This window comes from Pituophis catenifer, unplaced genomic scaffold, assembly GCF_029215685.1.
Source record: "Pituophis catenifer annectens isolate HBS135680 unplaced genomic scaffold, rPitCat1.0.hap2 SCAF_4, whole genome shotgun sequence".
In the NCBI taxonomy this organism is placed as follows: Eukaryota; Metazoa; Chordata; class Lepidosauria; order Squamata; family Colubridae; genus Pituophis; species Pituophis catenifer.
In genome coordinates this window covers 26211987-26231267 of record NW_027256884.1, presented here as the reverse complement: position 1 = coordinate 26231267, position 19281 = coordinate 26211987, and the positions used below count along the sequence as shown (strand labels likewise).

Here is a 19281-nt window from a genome sequence, read left to right as displayed (position 1 = left end):
GTTTGTTGACAGGGGGTCACAATTTTAATTCAAAGTTTGAGGGGGATGGCTTATGTAGAATTGCAGGGAATATGTTGGAGCCAATATCTGTTGCTGTTTTGATTCAAAGCTGCAAACATTTTGACATGTATTTCACTCATTAAAAACCTCATGACAAGTCCCTTCCCCCAAAATAGGCTAAAAACATTGGTCTGCCAACCAGGAGTTTGGAAATTCCTTCTACACTAAGCCATAGTAATGCAAACCTATCCTTTTAACCCATGCCACCTTTCTTGTGGCAGGTTCACATGTTTTGTTTTGGATACGTTTTGGATAAGCAAGTAAAGTAATTATCTTTGTACAAGGCAACACAAAGTGTGACCAATTTTAATATAGGCAAAACTGAGGAACAATAAAAATATTGATTTGTTGGGAAGTCTAGCAAAAGAGTATATAAGCAGTGGTAGGAAAAAAGGATCGTGCTGAAACAATATAATGATTAATAATATGCTTTAAAAATAATCTAAGATCAAAATCATTCTGCAGTGCCTCATAACATCTGTCGTGCTGAGATAATACTACCTATTGGGAAGTATAAGGCATTTAACTTCACTTAGTGCCTTTGAACACTTTTGGGTGTAATATTTGCTCAGCATGATGCATATCTTGTTCTTCCTCTGCATTGTTCAATTTATAGAAAGTGCTTGCATTATTTTAACCTCCTCCACCCAATGGCTTACAACTCTATCCCAAAGGTTCAAAATCTGTAAAAGCTCTTGACAATAACTTTCCTAGTTTCAAATCCTTTATCTAAAGTTCATAGCTGAGTTTGTTTTTTTTAGCTTTAGTGCACTTTAGTTTAATCTGTAAGCGTTTGGTAAAAGTGTCTTGGAATTTTCAAGTAACATGTATTTATCAGTGATGCTTACTAAGTAAGTGGGGCTTTGAGAGAGCAGGTTCCATCAAACTTTAAACCTCCATGTAAGATAAAAATAAAATATTAATGTGGGATGCCTAACATTAGCTGACAAAAATAAACTTTCCCATTCTCCTTCCCTCTGCAGTAACACATATGCCCCCCAATCTCTTTGGAGGATCAGGCAGAAGATTTTGAAAATACAAAGGGACAAAATATTTACTTTCCTAAATTTTTTAAAGGCTACAATCCTACAGTGAATTTCCAGAAACAGGACAAAAGGTTTTCTGACATATGTCAGATTGCATTATAAAATTAATTAGTTACCAATCCTTTTTCTGGAAACACAAAAAATTACAAGATGGAGGAGGAGGAGGAGGAGAAACAAAGTTTAGTCAATCAGTAAAGCTGGAGTGAACACTGCTTTTTTAAAAAAATCCCAGCATTTTAAATAATATTTTGATATGACTAGAAAAAATTGTGGATTACATTTGAACAACTGAAAAATAATAATTTTACTAATAATCCTTATTGGAGTCTATTTAAGTCCAATCCAATGTTAATATTCTAAATTAATTTTGCACTAACTTTGTCAGGATTGTATATAACAATATCAACCAGAAATAAGCTAAGCCTGGAAAGTTTTTAACAAATTTGAATAGCCAACTAAATAATGGGTAACTTTTTTCACCGTCATCTTTTCTCCGATTTTATTTATGAGTCACTATCATGGGTTGAGGAGTTACATTTACACATTTCAAAGATGTATTTGTCATTTTGTTAAACAGCCAAATATATGAAAAAGGCACAAACATATTTGACAAATAAAATGTTCACAGGAACTCATGAATATGTTCTATTTTAATCCACATGATACAGTCTTTGAAAAGGTCAGATCTGTCTGAAATCAATGGTACATTTAGAATGAAGAGCTCTTACTAAGAGGTACAGTTTTCCTAAAACTGGCTAGCTATGCTGAGTGACTTCATGGTGCGGATGCCCAACACTTTGGAAACTTGTATCTTTTTTTGTTGAGAACCTTTCTGGCTGTGGTATGAGGTATAAACACAACAAAAATGAATCAGTAAACACACAAGCAGATAAAGAAATAAAATGTTTAGGAAATGAGAGGACATTTCAAATGAATAGGGTTTGATGATGAAAGATGATGTATTTCAACAACTTAACATTAATTGGATTGCCACTTTCCAAAAGAGCGTTGGAATCAGGGTAGGACTTGAATTGATTTTGTAAACATATCAGTTGGGTACATTTCAATGCTGGAACACTGTTTAACATACAAACAGTACAGTGGGAGTTAATTTTCAGTTGTTTTCTTTCCTCCTATCTGTTTCATTGCCAGGTTCATAGAAATGTATTTCTAAAAACCCACAAAATGCTTGCAGCAATGGCTAATCCAACAATGAACGATTATGGGAACTGCAGCTAAATCACTAGAAAGCACAACATAACACGCAAGATCAGAATAGGCATAACACTCATACAATCTTCTCTTTTATATTACAAACACATTGTGATTAAGAGCTTCCACAGCTACTTTTCAACTAGTTTAGAGGGTTTTTTTCCTGATTACTGATATGTCTTTAATGAAATCAGTGTGGAATAATGTTAACATCATAAATTTATTCTTTACTGATCTTATATTAATTGGGAAACTGAGCCGTTCATATGCAAGTTGAAGAAAATACTATAGTTAGCCAAGGCTACAGAATCTAGCATCTGAAGTTTCTAGCATCTAGTATAATATTGGATAATCAAGAAATATGAACAACATATCCACAGTCAGGGTATTCTATATATTGTGAAAAGATGGCACGTGGGGGGAAAAGATACAATAGCAATAGCTATGCCAAGGACAAATTCATTCTTTGGGAAAGATCAATAAAAAGTTTCTCCTTTTCTAAATTTATCTTTAGTTGCAAGAAAAAGCAAACGGGTTGTTTGCATCTTCTTTGCTGATTGTTGTTTGCAACATCAGATACTTAAAAATGTAATAGTGTGGAAGAGAACTATCATAACCATGACACTGAATATGGAGTGATAGAGGAAGAAGAATTAGAAAAATTATACAGAGAACCCTTCATAATGTTCTCAAGGCCTTTCCATTTTGATTGTTTACATACTTCTGACAGCCTATACTCATAATTTGCTGAACTCAGTTGTTTCTTTGTTTAATCAGAACTTAAGAAGGTTATAGCACAAATCTTTCCTACAGTATTTATTTATATGATATTGAGAGCATAAATAGAACGACAATCTTTCTTGGGATTGCCACTCAGTACATATTATCATAATCTCACACCACCACAAACCTCCATGTCAGTTTCTTAAACAGTCTGCAGTCCAAGTGGTGGATTGTGTAGAAAAAAATAGCTTTTCTGCTTTAACTGGAAAACAGTCTGGACTAAGCTTAGTATTAGGTAAAATAATAATATATTTATAATGCATCTAATGTTCATGGTAGAAAAAAAAACAAAGTTCTGTAGTGCCTTGAAAAATGGTATCTGTTGTCAGTTCCTGTCTTATCAAATATCAGAATTAAATTGGACAGGAAAGGGGGAATAAAGAGTTACTTCTTGTGATATTTTCATTGGTGGTGTTTTGTCTGAAATATACTGTTTATGTTATAGCCTAGAGAGTATTTCGTTCTGTCAGGAACTACATATTATTTTTAGGACATAATAGAATGCAGAACCTTTCAGGAATTTTAAATTAACTTCTATGCAGTGCTAGAATTTCAAAGAAAGCTCGTTTCCTTAAGTCAAGAACAATCAACAATAAAATAACTTCCCTGAGGTGGAAGTAAGTTTGCATTACATTATACAATTAGTTTTTAGCATGAGAGTTTTTAGGCTCACCTAACTATCAAAATGCTGTGATTTTTTAAAAGTCTATTCCCAACTCAAGAAACTGTTTTTGGCTTCTCTATAGTATATTACATGAAACTAAGAATAATATTTCACTCAGTCTGAGTATTCAGGAAATATTCAGTTCAAACTTTGCAGTCTTGCAGTCACACAGACAGGCAAGACATCAGAATATAAACTGAAAGCAAACAGCACTCCTTACTAGCACTGAGGATGTTACCTAGTTAGGGTAATAAAACATTTGTAGGATAACAAGCAAGCTCAGAGAGCACCAAGAACCCCTCAAAAAGACATCTGCTGGGTGAGACTAAGACTATCACAGATCTATACAAAATAGTAAAAGCAGACACATCAACCTGCCAACTAAATTAGTATTTTCAAAGGCTGGCGTTTTCAAATTGTAATATACGAACTGGGAAAGCTCGACCATCAGAAAGATTGAATTAAAACTAAGGCCTTGAATTATGCTAATGGAAAGATTTTTTGAGAATACCGAACAGCTAAAAAATCAGGAGTATTGTAGAACCTTTGAATTAACAAAGTTTATAAACTTTCTATAGGCATGTTTTCATAACTGGCCTCTATATAACCAATCTATCCTCTTCAGACTTTCTCAAAAGCTTATGCCTGTTAATGTGTTTGAAAAGCGATTACCAGGCTCAACTAGTCTGCCACCATATGCTAATATATTTCTCCTCCTACAATATCTTGAATGACAAGAAGAATAAATAATTCATACAATTTGAAGTAAAATCAGTCTGCTCAAGCATTAATAATGCACCCAACATTTAAATATTTTCTATGCACAATGATAAAAGACATTGAACAACACAATGACAGGAGACATTGGAAAGAGCCCAACCCATTTTATTTATTTTTTTGTCCTGAAAGTAATAGAAAAAGAAGCTGACCAAAGACAAGTGGCTAGATAGTATCCTGGAACACACAAGCATGGACTTACAAGAATGTAATGAAGCTATTATGGACAGGCAAACCTTGCAAAGTATTTCCATTGGTTAACAAAGGGTCAGAAGTGACTGAATGTCTGAGCCAAAACAATATCATTCATTTGATTTTGCCATGTAAATATAAATATATACTCACAAAATTGATTAATTTGAGATAAAGTGCCTTGCTAAGACTTGGAAAGTTTTAAAACTCTTTATGATAACTGGAGACACCAAATACATCCTGCACATACTCTGGTTTCTCTTCAAATCGTATAAATCTTTCACCTTTTTTCTTCCAATACTTGAGCTTGGCTATTGTATAACTAAAGTGACATTCATGCTTTGAAGCAATAAGATATTTCAACAGAAAAGAAAGTTAGCATTAGAAAGTTTTTGTAGAAAATAGACAATGAATAAAAAATAAAAATGGAGAACAAGATGCCTGCTTTATCCAGTTATTCCTGGTTATTGGTAAGCAAGAAAGTTCTACACTAAGAACTTGGAACATAGATATAGAACAGTGATGGCTAACCTTTTTGCTGTTGTGTGCCAAAAGCGGGAGCATGGGGGGGGGTTGTGCATGTGTGTGCCCATACCCATAATTCAATGCCCCCCTACACCATGCCCCCCACATACATGTGCACGCGACACCCCCCCGTGCTTCCCCCGCTTTTGGCATGTGACGGCAAAAAGGTTACCAGTGGGCCCGGTACATCCGTTTTTTGCCCTCTCCAGGTTCCAGAGGCTTTCTTGTAGCCTGGGGAGGGCGAAAATAGCTTCCCCCACACCCGAGGCCCTCCGGAGGCCAGAAACGGCCAGTTTCCCGACTTCCGGTGGGCCTGGAAGACCCGAAAATCAGCTGGCTGGCGCGTGTATGCATGCTGGAGCTGAGCTAGGGCAACGCTCGCGTGCCCACAGATATGGCTCCACATGTCACCTCTGGCACGCGTGCCATAGGTTCGCCATCAGGGATATAGAATATTAGGGTTGGAAGGGTTTTGGAGATCTTCTAGTCCAAGCCCCTGCCCATGGCAGAAGATCCTATACCATTATGGATTTTCTTTGGGCTTGATGGGATGGATAGACATGATCACAGAAAGAATAACAAAATAGAATAATAGAGTTGGAAGGGACACCAGAGATCCTCCAGCCCAACCCCCCACCCAAACAAGAGATGCTATACCATTTCAGTCAAATGGCTGTTTAATCTCTTCTTAAAAATCTCCAGTGATGGTGCAGATGCAACTTCTGGAGCCAAGTCATTCCAGTGGTTTATTATTATAACTGTCAGGAAATTTCTCCTTAGTTCTAGGTTGCTTCTCTCCTTGATTAGTTTCCATCCATTGCTTCTTGTCTTTTCTTCAGGTGCTTTAGAGAATAGGTTCTTTGTTTCCATTTCAGTGTAATCATTCTTACTAAAAGTATTGGCTTGATTTTCATTACAAAACTATTTTGATACATGAAAGATCTAGGAGTTCACAAGAAAATATTCAAGGGGGGAAAAATCCCCAAAATTATGAACTCCTGGAGAATATTCATCTAAATTGTAGACAATCAAGTAAAAAATCCAGTGGCAGCAGTAGTGTCTGGCAGTATTTATAAAAATAGCATGTTCTTTCACTATCTTTTTTTAAAAAAATCTGAGCTGAATGCTGTAACACTTTTACCTAAAGATATTAAAGCTTTTTTCTTTTTCTTTTCTTTTCTTGCAATGCCATCAGAAACACTAACCATCTTAACATATAGCAACATTTAAAAAAAACAAAGCAACAATAATCTACTTTTCATGCTGATCACTTTTATATATAAATGGAAATTAAATAATTTTTGTTAATACTGAAATAGGTACTAGATTGATATTTGGGAAATTTTTAATGGATTTTTACAAAATGACAGTATTGCTGGAAGACTATTTACAACATCCTAAGTGATTAAAATAATTTAATTTGAAATTTATCCTTTATCAAACCATGAATTTCCCTTTTAAGTATGCACTTGAATTTAATTTCTGAAGGCTTATGTCAGGAATCAGGATATGTTCAGCAGCCTTAAGTGATAAACTGTACTTCATAAAATTGTTTGTTTTTCTATTCATAAGCAAGAAAAGATTCCCCAAAGAAATACATTAAGAATTCTTCTCCATGAGAATGAAATTATAATGTTCTAAAACCCATTAGGATGATGCTGGGAGCCTTTATTTTTTGCTGAAGGAAAAAAAAAAAAAAAACCAGCAAAGCATCCTACAATCTCAGGTTTGCCACTGAAGTTAGCTATTCACTAAATAACTATTATCTAAAGCTCTTTTCCTTTTATCCCTGGAGATAGTGGAGAGGATGAGAGTTCTGCAAGGAGATACACTTACCACGCACTCAATTATTTTCTGAATCATTTAAGTTGCTTCAGTGATTTCACATTCTGGCAGCGTCTTTACACGCAGTAAGTGTTATTCAGTCCAATAGGACTGAAAATAATACAAAATCATATAACAGAGAAATATTATGGAATGTCCCTAAATTCTGGAAGGTTTGAGAATGGGGAAAAAAGTGAGTCTCTTCAGTATTTGTTAACAGAAGGAGACCATAAAAAGATCATAAAAATCTATCTATGTCACATCTGCTAATAAAACTTGAAAAGCTATGGTGATGGTATATTCTTTATTGTGCTTTCTCCCCATTCACTCAAAAGTATTTGGCATCTCCTTCAACAAAACCATCACACACACACACACTGACCAGCAGCCACCAACAGATAACCTTTCCTGTCACTTTATTTCCTTGTTCAGAGAGCGCTGCTTATTGATACCTATCTGTCATGACATAGCTGTGGCCTATTTGTTTATACAGAAAGCTTCTGCATACCTGCAGTAGGCTAAAAGTCTACTTTTATTCTTAACTGACAATCAGACCCTGAATACATATAGGACACATCCCTGTTTGCATATAGGAATCAAACCGAAGGAAACTTGACACTTTCTATGCTAACGGTATATAAATTCCAAAGGTGGCACTTATGTGTGATTAGCTAATTTTTGAACAAGAGATAGCTAAGACTTAAATTGTATTGGTTATATTTATATTCATCCACAGAGAAAGGAAGTGCAATAGAAAAACATAATATAACTGCCCCCCACTAGAAGTGAGGCTAGACCCCTCTATAAAGGACGTTGGAAGTTTTTATGGACCAAACTTCAGCTCAACTGTTTCCTAACTCTAATATCTAGAATACTTTAAGAAATGATGTCAAGTAGCATCATTGGGGAATTTATTCATGCAAACAGAAGTATTCTTCTACTGGCAGCTGTGCCTATGATCTGTTTCACTTTATTCTGAGCCATGTAGGGTGGAAGGAGTATTGGGTGTAATTTTACAAATTGTTGGGTATCAGGCAGAATCACTAAACAACTTGTGCATGTGTGTGTGTGTAGAAAATGATAACTATAAAACATGGAAAAGCTTAAAAGACAACGATACTGGGAAATATAAGATTACCGTATGTCAAATCTGTGCCCACTGTTATAAAAAGTTGAAAAAAATTATTTTGAAAAAAAAATATTGACTAAAATTATACACACACACACACACACACACACACACACACACACACACAAATGATGATGAAGTTGTTACACGTGATTGTAGGTACTGCAGCATAAAAATTGCAAAAATGTAGAAAAAAATTGTATTTGAGTTGTCCATATATAATACTAATAGGAAGCGAGGTATGAGAGGGTGTGTAAGAGGACAGATGTTTCCAAAAAGAATGTGAACTGCAGTGGTGGATTGCCCCCAGTTCGCATGGTTCTATAGAACTGGTAGTAAAACCGGCGGGAAGTTCCGCCCACCGACCCCAACATCATCAAATCGCTTTTGTGCATGCGCAGAAGTTTCTGCGCTTGCGCAGAAGAGCATGCGCACGCAGCCACACTGTGAACCAGTAGTAAAGGTAAGTAGAACCCACCCCTGGTGAACTGGATATAAAAAAGTGGGTAAAGACTTCGACATAGGTGTCTTCAGGAGAGGGGTAAAGAGGGCAAATCTTGAAACATGCATTGTGACATCATGAAAAGATAAACTTGTGTCATGATGTTATAACGCACTTTGAACTTTGAAGATCATAAACCTTCAGAAAGCACTGAATAATGCTGTGTGAAACAATGAATAACCACTGACATTTTTCTAGCCATACTGTTTGCTTTTTCATGTGGCATTACTTGAAAGTTATTTCACCAATAAAGATCAGCTATAAAAACTCACACTCTATGAAATAAAGTATCATCTGATTGATCCTAGGATTTAAATATGGAATGGGAATTGGGGCCAGTCAAAAGAAAAAGCATGCAAACTTCAGATTTATTCTTACCATTCAATTTCTAAGAAGGCTCAACACTGCTTAATGTCTGATATAAAATGTTTGAGGATGGAATGACTAAAAATTCCAGTCTCATATCTATCTCACTATAAATATGTTAGGCATAACATAAAAATATCTGTTACTCTGGGATCATAATTGTCAGGGACAAGATAAGACCAAAGTATAGATATGAAGATTTTTTTTTGTAGCATGCTATATTTTAGAGTGATTTGCTCAGTTGAAGCAAATTTCAACTAATTTATTTTCCTTAATGTTTAGGAAACTGCTCTTTCTTTAGTTTTTTGTTTTATTTTTATTCCTGGGCCTTGACTCTGCTCAAGCGATTCCTCATGCATCCGGTAGCTCTAGAGCTCCCAGGCAGCCATCTTGTCTTCTTCCCGCTTGCTGCACAGTGTTGCTGTTTGATTGGCAGTGTTGTATCATCAGTATCCTGATGATGAGGGAGGACCAAGAAGGGAGGGGGAGGAAGGAGTACCAGTATTTGCAATCTGTTCGGGCAGGTCTATAGTCTATCTTTCCATATGCACCGTGCTTAATGTTCTCAGGAAATATGAGATGATACTCTCGCCTGGATTCTCAAGTAATTATTTTGATAAATATGATACAATATTGTGTTAAAACAGGGGTGTCAAACTTGTGTCATCACGGCATCATCATGTGACGTATCAGGACTTTTTTTCCTTTTGCTAAACTGGGCGTGGCGTGGCCAGTATGTGACACATCTGGCCCACGGGTTGTGAGTTTGACAGCCCTGTGCTAAACACTACTGAAAATGAGTTCCTGAATGCTCAACAAATATAATCATAGGATATCCTTTCCCTGCCTCTTCAACTGATCTTTAATATTTAGACATATCAAGTTTTAGTACACTATACACAGCTCTTTACTTTCTAAAGATGGCATCTACATTTTCAAGAGAGAAGTGAATGCATCACAGTACAGCTTTGGTATAAGTAACCTCCAACATGAACAACCTTACTTGTTTAAGTTTCTTTAGATCTTCATCAAGTTCCAGGTTGTCTAGAATAACTGCAACAAACAAGCTCAGCAGAATCTACAAAATTAAAAAAAAATGGAATTTAATATTTTTTTAAATAAATTAATATACTTTTAGTGAAGTAAATATGAAGAAAAAGTCCAAAATAGAAGAGAAATATAGTTGTAGTCTACCTGGATTTTTAGATAGGGATTTTATGGATTGCATATGTATAAAGAAACATTTGGAACACACAGTACATAAATACATGCATATATGTTGCTCAATAATAGTTCAACCCTCCTTCAGCCACTGCTCCAGCTAAAAACCTAATGAAAAGCTGTTCAAAGATTTGATCAAAGAATTGTACCTTGGGTGCAAAATACGGTGCAGTTTAGGGTGATTGTTTCCCATTTCTATGGCTGAGAATGACAGGCATAGAAGGAAGATTTTTACTGAATGTCAAAAACAAATCTAGAGCATTATCACAAAAGAACAGTTAAACCTCAGCTTATTATTTAACTTCACCATCCCCTTTTGAGTTTTAATAATAGACTTCACTCCTAACACAGTTTTTGCTTTTCAAATGTAACTTCTATCTTAGCCTCTGCTGTGAAAACTATTCATTTCTCTCAGCTCTCTACAGAATCTGTTTCCAAGTGCATACAATTAGCACTTTTGAACTTTACCCGCCTTCTCATTCTGAGTTCTGAAAGTTATCATTTGCTGCAATGTTTTCCTGCTGTTTTATTGCTTATGTCTCTGTCACTATTTCCTAGAGCTTTTTTTTGTCATGGTTACTGAAGTTATACAGGACTCCTAAATAACTATTAATCATGACAGGTGCAGCCTCAGGTTCTAGGGCTTTTGTTAAAAGGATAACAACATTGTCGGGCCATCCTGATGCAAGTTCTGTCCCTTTCGCATGTACTTGTGATGGTAAAGGTAAAGGTAAAGGTTCCCCTCGCACATATGTGCTAGTCGTTCCTGACTCTAGGGGGCAGTGCTCATCTCCGTTTCAAAGCCGAAGAGCCAGCGCTGTCCAAAAACGTCTCCATGGTCATGTGGCTGGTGTGACTAAACGCCAAAGGCGCATGGAACACTGTTACCTTCCCACCAAAGGTGGTCCCTATTTTTCTACTTGCATTTTTTACGTGCTTTCGAACTGCTAGGTTGGCAGAAGCTGGGACAAGTAACCGGAGCTCACCCTGTTATGCAGCACTAGGGATTCGAACCACTGAACACCCGACATTGCGATCGACAAGCTTGAGCGACCGCGTCCCATGTGATGTCACAATGTGCATGTAAATGGTTGGAGCTTGCATTAAGGTAGTTTTCAGCATTTGTTCCCTCTGATCCTCGGGCCAACAACCTCTGAATAGTGGTATTATTAAAGTATGCACAGACATTAATGTATGAATCTGAACATCTTGGGATAACATGTATGTTGGAAAGGGATGCAGGAAAATCTGCACTCCTTAGAAGTGTATGGATCTCAAGGATAGATGAGAATATAAACTCTAGAAAACTCAATTTCTGCCTAGATCACGAATAACTATTCATTAGGTCAAAAGGGAATAATCCTTCCCTTAATGAATTGGATAGTTGCTTGAATAGAAGCCGTTGCTGTAATTGCCAAATTTGCACCAGATAACACCATCAGTCCTTATGTTTTGTCTATTTAATGAGATTGTTTTCACAGATGTTCCATTGGACACTTCCTTTCTTATAAAAAGCACCTGTTCCACATCCCAGAAGCGTAAAGCAATGAAGATCTGCTAAAATTGCATCCCTTCATTGTGTTCTATCTATATATGAAATTAATTGTTGGTTTGCTCTTATGTTAGAATGCCATACCATGACAATTCTTGTGTGCTTATTCGGACATCATAAAATAGGGAAGCACTGTATTAACTTCTAATTATCAGCTGTTGCCCCAAGTCTTTTATTAGTTTTCTGTTTAATTACAGCTATGGGAAGATTGCAATGCAATGAAACTATAGAAAACTTTGCTTAATAAACATATGTTCTTGCTTCATTATGATCCCTGTTTTGCTGTGTTTCAGGATGTTAATACATACTCTATTAGGTTAAAGATCTTGTTTAAAAACACCTTGTATTTTTTGTAAACACGGATCACCATATGTTACAGATCTGAACTCCAGATTCTTTCCAAGAATTAACATAGTTGCCTTTATTGACAAGTGAAAATCCATCAGTTAAAAAGGTAAATTGTCTCTGCTAAACAATTCTGCACAGATATTTGCCTCAATGGATATCCATTCCTGGGATCTAAGTAGCAATCTCTATTCAAAGTGAAAACAATCCTATTGAATAGTATTCAAATGCAAAACATTCATATAATAAAATTAAAAGTGATGACCAGACCCTAACTCAACAGCTGAGTATCTCTAAGCAGGCAAGGAAGAAGGATTCTGGCAATGCCCAAAAGTTGTAGGAAGGCAACACAAGGCAAAGCTAGAAGTTATCTTGGGAAATACTGACTTCCAATCTGTGATTGGTATAATATTCAAGAAATAGAGAAAAGCAAGTATCAATAAAAAGGAAGTTCCTCTTGTTCCTGGCAGTTCTCTCCCTGACAAATTTTTCTTCTGTAAAAGTAAACTTAAAATGCCCAGAAGCAATTGAATGGGAGAACCAATCAGTAGAGGAGTAGAGAAAAGAGCCATTCTTCCTTTGAATTGTTTCTGCCCTGCAAGTCCACCTACTTAGTGTGTAACCTAGTGACAGAACACATATTTGGTGTCCTTGGATGTCTGCTGACAATGTTACACTAGATGAGCTAGTTTTGCACTGATGAGTCAGCATGAAATATGTTTCAAAAATTGATATAAGCAAATAGTGCGTGCAACTTACCAGGGTAGCAAAAAGATGATATAAAATAAAGTAAATAGCAACGACTGGTGCCCACATGTGACCCACAGCATTGAGAGTCTGATCCATGACATCCACCCATCCTTCCTGTGTCAGAATTTGAAACATTGACATGAAAGCCTAAATCAAAACATAAACAAACAAGCCAGTTAGATATCCTTTACTGAAATAAGCAAATACTGTAAGCTCCATAATAACACTAGGCTTGTGATTGTAGGGACAATCTGGTTAATAACAAGTATTTGTACACTGCTCTGATGGTATTATTGGTAGAAACTGCATGCTTCTATTTATTAGCAGGAGTTCCTCCAAATAACTCCCATCGTATCTTTAGCATGTTTTTAAATCCAAACCACATCACAGCAATAAACCTTTGTAAAATCCAAGGAGCACCACTGAATTTCAGTAGTACAGTTGTAAAAGCACAGTTTAGTGTCGTTCCTAAAGGTATCTATAGCTAGCAGACTATATTTCACCAGTGGGTTCCATGTACTATTTCTCAGATAGGGAAGTTTCTATTCTCCAGTTTCTATTCTCAGATTTATAGCTTCTAATATGTCACAGATACCATATCCAGATGATCGTAAAACCTCCATTCAGATGTTAAACACTAAGTCTGAATTCAACTCTGCATCAACATTTGAATGCAGATCTTAATGTGATTCCCGGTCAAACCAACATACAATAGTCTGAACTCTTCTACAGATCTCAATATGTCACACAGTAAAACACAGAAAAGAAGACTAATATCGTTTACATTGTTTCTTGGTAGTAACTATCTGGTTCTGGTATTAAATGGAGCTGCATTTATTTTTGAACTTTTTTTTAAAAAAAAGTATCTTTTTGTCTAAGAAAATCAAAACCACCATTTATAATATGATTCATTCTAACAGTGTTCCAAGACGTTTCCTGTAAGTGACAACCTCTGCATTGGAAAAACATTAGTTTTAAGATAATACGTCTGTATACAGTGATTTTAACTTTGGAAAGTAGCAATCTTTCTTTCAGAGCAAGATATTTTTAGTTGAAAGATATACTTCCCACCAGTTATGCTAAAAGGAATCAGAAATGTAGCTATCTTGCTGTCAGAACAACTAACAGCTGTGAAAATGAGACCTGGAGATTTATGCAAATAGAGGGTTTTTAAAAATTAAATTGTGTGTGTACAGTATATGTACCCTTCAGATTTTTTCTAATTGTTTTTAAGTTTAATTCATGCTAACCTGTTTCCCCCAAAATAAGACATCCCCTGATAATAAGCCCAATCGGGCTTTTGAGCGCATGGCAATACGGCCAAGCACTTATTTCAGGATTCAAAAAAATATAAGACAGGGTCTTATTTTCGGAGAAACACAGTATTCATCCTGGCGGTTCAGCAGCAACTTTTTTTACTTTTAGCTGCAATGTATGACTTGTCAAATATCAGATCATGGAAAGCTGGAACAGAATTTATTTCATGTCCTGGTATCTTCAGACTTCTTTCCTCAGTCTTTGGATCACTGTCTGAAGAATGGGGTCAAAAAAGTCAAGGATGTGGCCACAGCTATGTTATCAAATATGTTGTTTCTTGTAATGCATGCATAAAAGGGCCAGGCTTTGATTATATGGTTGTGACTACCACCTTGATTTTTTGACACATTTGACACATTGTATTTGATCACATCGAACAGATTGAGAAAACATTAATATACAGGAAAGAAAAAAGGGGGAGAACAGAAAGAATACATTCCCATTATATTAAATATTATGCTGGTCTACAAGGAAAAAGTAGCTTAATTTTACCATAATTGTGTCGCTAATAAAGAAAAATTAAGTCCTGAGTATTAATTGCCTCCAATTTCCAAGATAACAGTTCAGGTCAAAATTGCATCAAAATAACTTACAAATTACAAGGGGGATCTGCGATTATGCTCCATAAAGTTTCTGCAAAATGTGATATAGCAACGAGAATGGTGCCACATGAATCACTATAAATTTATCTTTCTATTGATACCAATAACATAACTTTCCATTCATTTATTGGTTTTTCGTGTAACATTTTCATGCTTTTTGCATGAAAAACTGACAAGCTCTTAACATCAGATTAAACGACAAGGTTCCATCTTTATTCAGTATCCAAACTGCGCTTTTGGGCTTTTATCTTCTGAACTGCAGTAGGATCATCCCTGGGGAGATTCCAGCAGTAATTGGCAAGCATGAACAGACTCCATTTCCCTTGTTATCTTTTCTCTATGCCTGTGATATCCTGGTGGAATCTCTCCCCATGCTTGTCACACACTGGCCCACAGTTCAAAGGGAAATAGTCTAAATGTGATTGTAAGAAGTGAATTTTCAGTGACATATTTGCACCAAGTATTTTATAGGATCTAAACAAAATTTCCACCTGTTTTTCATAGTCATCTGCCTTGCTGGTCTCAAAGCGAAGATAAATTTATACACTTCCATATGGCACCATTTTCATTGTTCTACCATACTTTGTCAAGAAGTTACAAGGCATCATGATTATTAAATACCTCCCTCCTTTGTAGGCAAATATATTTACCTGTGTATGAATCTTTATTGTGAAATATCTTGAAAAGTTTACCAACCAGCCTTTATCACCTATTTCCTAATTCATCTGATCAAAATATGTAAAATTAACACATTTTATCTCGAAGGTCAATAATTTCCCAAATTTGTAGACCAGTCTAGTCAGTCTCATTTTTTGAATCTAAAGCACTGTCAGAAATTTCAATCTTGGATCCTGCATTTTTTATAATATTTTATAATTTTCATGAATTTCTGAAGAATGGATATTCTTGATCTCTGTGGTCTTTTTATATTTTGTATATATTTCGCACCTTTATTTCATATTTTAATTTCTCATGTTTAAAGCAAGGATATTAAAAATAGCTCTTTTTAAATATATTACTTCCATTTTCTAAAAAAAAAAAATGCCTCTGGAAAAAAATTCTCATTTTTTTAGTTTTTCACTCATCTTTGAGTGTGATATTAATCAGAATATTAACCTCTATTTCCTGAAGTAACTATGCCTCATAAAAAAATTCTTCCCCAACACAGAAAGCACAATGCACAAAAATATTAAGTTTCTAAGACAGTTTAAAAAATGCAAGGCATGTTCCACATTTTTAGTTCAACCATAATTTCAACAATTAAAAAACAAGGAAAAAGGAAAAGAAGAAATACTACCCATTACAAAATTGGATCTTAAAAGCCCCCATTCATCTGAAAACAAAATATAAGAGACCTTGCAATCTGAGAAAAATGGGCTAGAGAATGCTGTAGATGGTAGCCATGGCAACCATAAGCTTCTATTTATGTCGTGTTTGTCAGGATACCATGTGAAAGCATGGAATTTAGAGGCATTAGGAAATAAAAGTGGTCTGCCTTTTCTCTTTTTCTCCTAAAAACATATAATGTTCCTACAGGGCTTGTACTTCAGCAACATTAATGGATGTGATAATCAATTCTTCTTTCTGCTAAGTCTTTTGGCATCTAGAGCAAAAGATTCCATGTCAGAACATGCTGACCATTTTAAGTTTGCTTTTACTGTACTTAGAGGGGAATGGTACTGTGCCCAGCTAAAATGCCTATCTTTCCTTTCACCAAAGAATCCAAAACATTTGTCCATAATGAGTGTTTGGATATGCAGTCTTCTGCTGCCATTGGTTTGATATGTCAAGACCCATAGGAACTTGCATTCTTTGATTTAATATGGCTACCCATTCCAGAAGATTCTAGGTGGCAATTTTCTATTTCTACATTCCTGTGTTTCTCAATCTGGGTAATTTTAAGATGTGTGGACTTCAACTCGCTGAATTCCCCAGCCAGCCAAATTCTCCATGTTGGCTGGGAAATTCTGGGAGTTGAAATTCATACATCTTAAAGTTGTCCAGGCTGAAAAACAGTGCTGTAATCTATTAAACAAGGAGGATGTTACTCTGAGCCGGGCCCAGAACTGAACTCAAAAGAAAAATCTGGAAAACCATTTTCCTGAGTTCTATTCTCACATTTATGAAACACAAATCAGCAGGGTTCCTCTTCTTCATTCATCTAGAATCTAGCTCTATATTTCTTTTAAAATACATACCGCTGCATTTCTCTGTCACTTTAACTGTACAGATAACAAAAAAGAGTGGTTTGGGTTTTTTTAAAAAATAAAATAAAATAAAATAAATGACTGCATTAAAAACCAATCATAAAAGAATTCCCAGCAGCTTTTTGGAAAAGTAAGGAAAGGCAGAAGGCATAGTGATACAGTATTGGCATTAGAATAATGTGATAGCCTGGAGGATATTAATAAAACACCACCATTTTAAAGTAATGATGGGATATATCATTTCTGAATTATTTCATATTTTGTTTTAGTATTCTGCTGGTAAAAAATGCAAAGTTCTGCCACACCTCATTGTTATTATGTTAATTTTCTATTCATTACATGGTTTAAATGTAATCCTCCTTATATTGCAAAAGGGGAAGGTGTGAATGAGATTAAAAAACAAACAAAAACTATACTCCAGCACATTTGCCAATCTGCCGCTGAAATACAAGCAAGGAAAGAAATTCTCATGTGACAATTTTCCAAGCTAAAAGAAACATTAGAAGTAAGAGACTTAAGAGTAAGTAGGAAATTCTAATCAGTAGGAATTTGTGACCTACAATGTTAGCCTCAAAAGCCTCAAATGTTAATTATTTTACCTTTCATATATGTAATGTATGTCAGGTCAATTGGGTTGCAAATAGATGTACAAGCTTATAAATTCTGGACTTGCTTTGCAAGGAGAGAAGCTATTATTCATGCAATAGATTTTTCAGTGCTCAACTAGAGGAGATAATATATGATTTTGTCTTCTGTGGCGTTTTTTTTTATTCACATTTTTTCAACATTTTTGTTTAGTTTTGTTCTGTTTCTGTTCAATTCTTTTCTTTTGGATTTTGGTTCTTAATCTTTTGAATAAAATAAAATAAAATAAAATAATTTTAAAAACCCTCAAATGTGATTTAAAAGTCTAAAGAATTTCCTAATTGATATATCAATATTAGGGACAATTCTGCAATGACAAAATTGTGTTCACATGGTTTATATCTTTAGGGGGAAAATGCTGTATTAATTATTTTGAAATTATCATTTGGAAGTTTCTTTGCTACGACCTTTCTTTCTATTTATATTTAGCTAGTAATTTGACTTGTACATTGATTTTAATAAATAATAAATTTTAATAAAGTTAGGTAATTTGTTGAAAACAATTAAACTTTTCAATCTAGAACTGATCATTTTCCTAGGGCAATAAAAGGGCAAACTTGCATTTTTAGGTTCAATTATACCAATATATTAGTTTTTAAATTGGAAAAGAAACTCTTTTTTATTCAGAAGTGTAAGAATTATAGACTTTGCTTATCTTTCTGCTCTAATTAAAAATAGGTACTATCAATTCTTAAATGTATCTATCACATGCTTTTATTTATTCCAATTTAATTGACCTAATCAACAGTGTAGGAATAAGAAACAGCAATAATAGGAAGCTGACTTTGGCTCACTAAAACTATTACATTATTTGTGCCTTTAATTTACATAAATTTAGACTAGCAGATTAAGAAAATGGCATCATTTTCATTCAAACAAGTACATCAAATCAATTACCAAGTGATTTCCCATTTTTATTCTGCTGTGCACACATTATCTCGAGGTCGACCTCGAGGCGTCTCGCATGGGGAGTGCCGCAAGGGTCGGTCCTCTCGCCCCTCCTGTTCAACATTTATGTGAAGCCGCTGGGTGAGATCATCCGTGGTTTTGGGGTGAAGTGCCATCTGTACGCTGATGATACTCAGCTGTACATCTCCACCCCAGACCACCCCAACGATGCCCTTGATGTGATGTCTCGCTGCCTGGAGGCCGTGCGGGTCTGGATGGGGAGGAACAGGCTCAGACTCAACCCCTCCAAGACCGAGTGGCTGTGGCTTCCGGTGCCCCGATATAGTCAGCAGGTGCCATCGCTGACTATTGGGGGTGAATCTTTGCCCCCCACAGAGAGGGCTCGCAATCTGGGTGTCCTCCTGGACGCGCGGCTGTCTTTAGAAGAGCATATGACGGCCGTGGCCAGTGGGGCCTTTTATCAGGTTCACCCAATTCACCAATTGCAGCCCTTCCTGGATCGTGATGCCTTGCGCACAGTCACTCACACCCTTGTCACCTCCCAACTGGACTACTGTAATGCTCTCTACATGGGGCTCCCCTTGAAGAACACTCGGAGGCTCCAACTGGTCCAGAATGCGGCCGCGCGGGTGGTTATGGGCGCAACCCGTTGT

The 19281-nt window shown here is 35.9% G+C and overlaps 1 protein-coding gene across 3 annotated transcripts in view; it reads right to left on the bottom strand.

The window, feature by feature from the left end:
- NALCN (sodium leak channel, non-selective) overlaps window positions 1-19281 on the bottom strand; it is a 213356-nt gene that overhangs the window by 46786 nt on the left and 147289 nt on the right. For all 3 annotated transcript variants that reach the window (XM_070942958.1, XM_070942959.1, XM_070942960.1), the window contains 2 exons: window positions 12958-13095; window positions 10084-10158 (listed from right to left, as the gene is read on the bottom strand). In XM_070942958.1, coding sequence (XP_070799059.1) covers window positions 10084-10158; window positions 12958-13095 — 213 coding nt within the window. The remainder of the gene's footprint in view (window positions 1-10083; window positions 10159-12957; window positions 13096-19281) is intronic.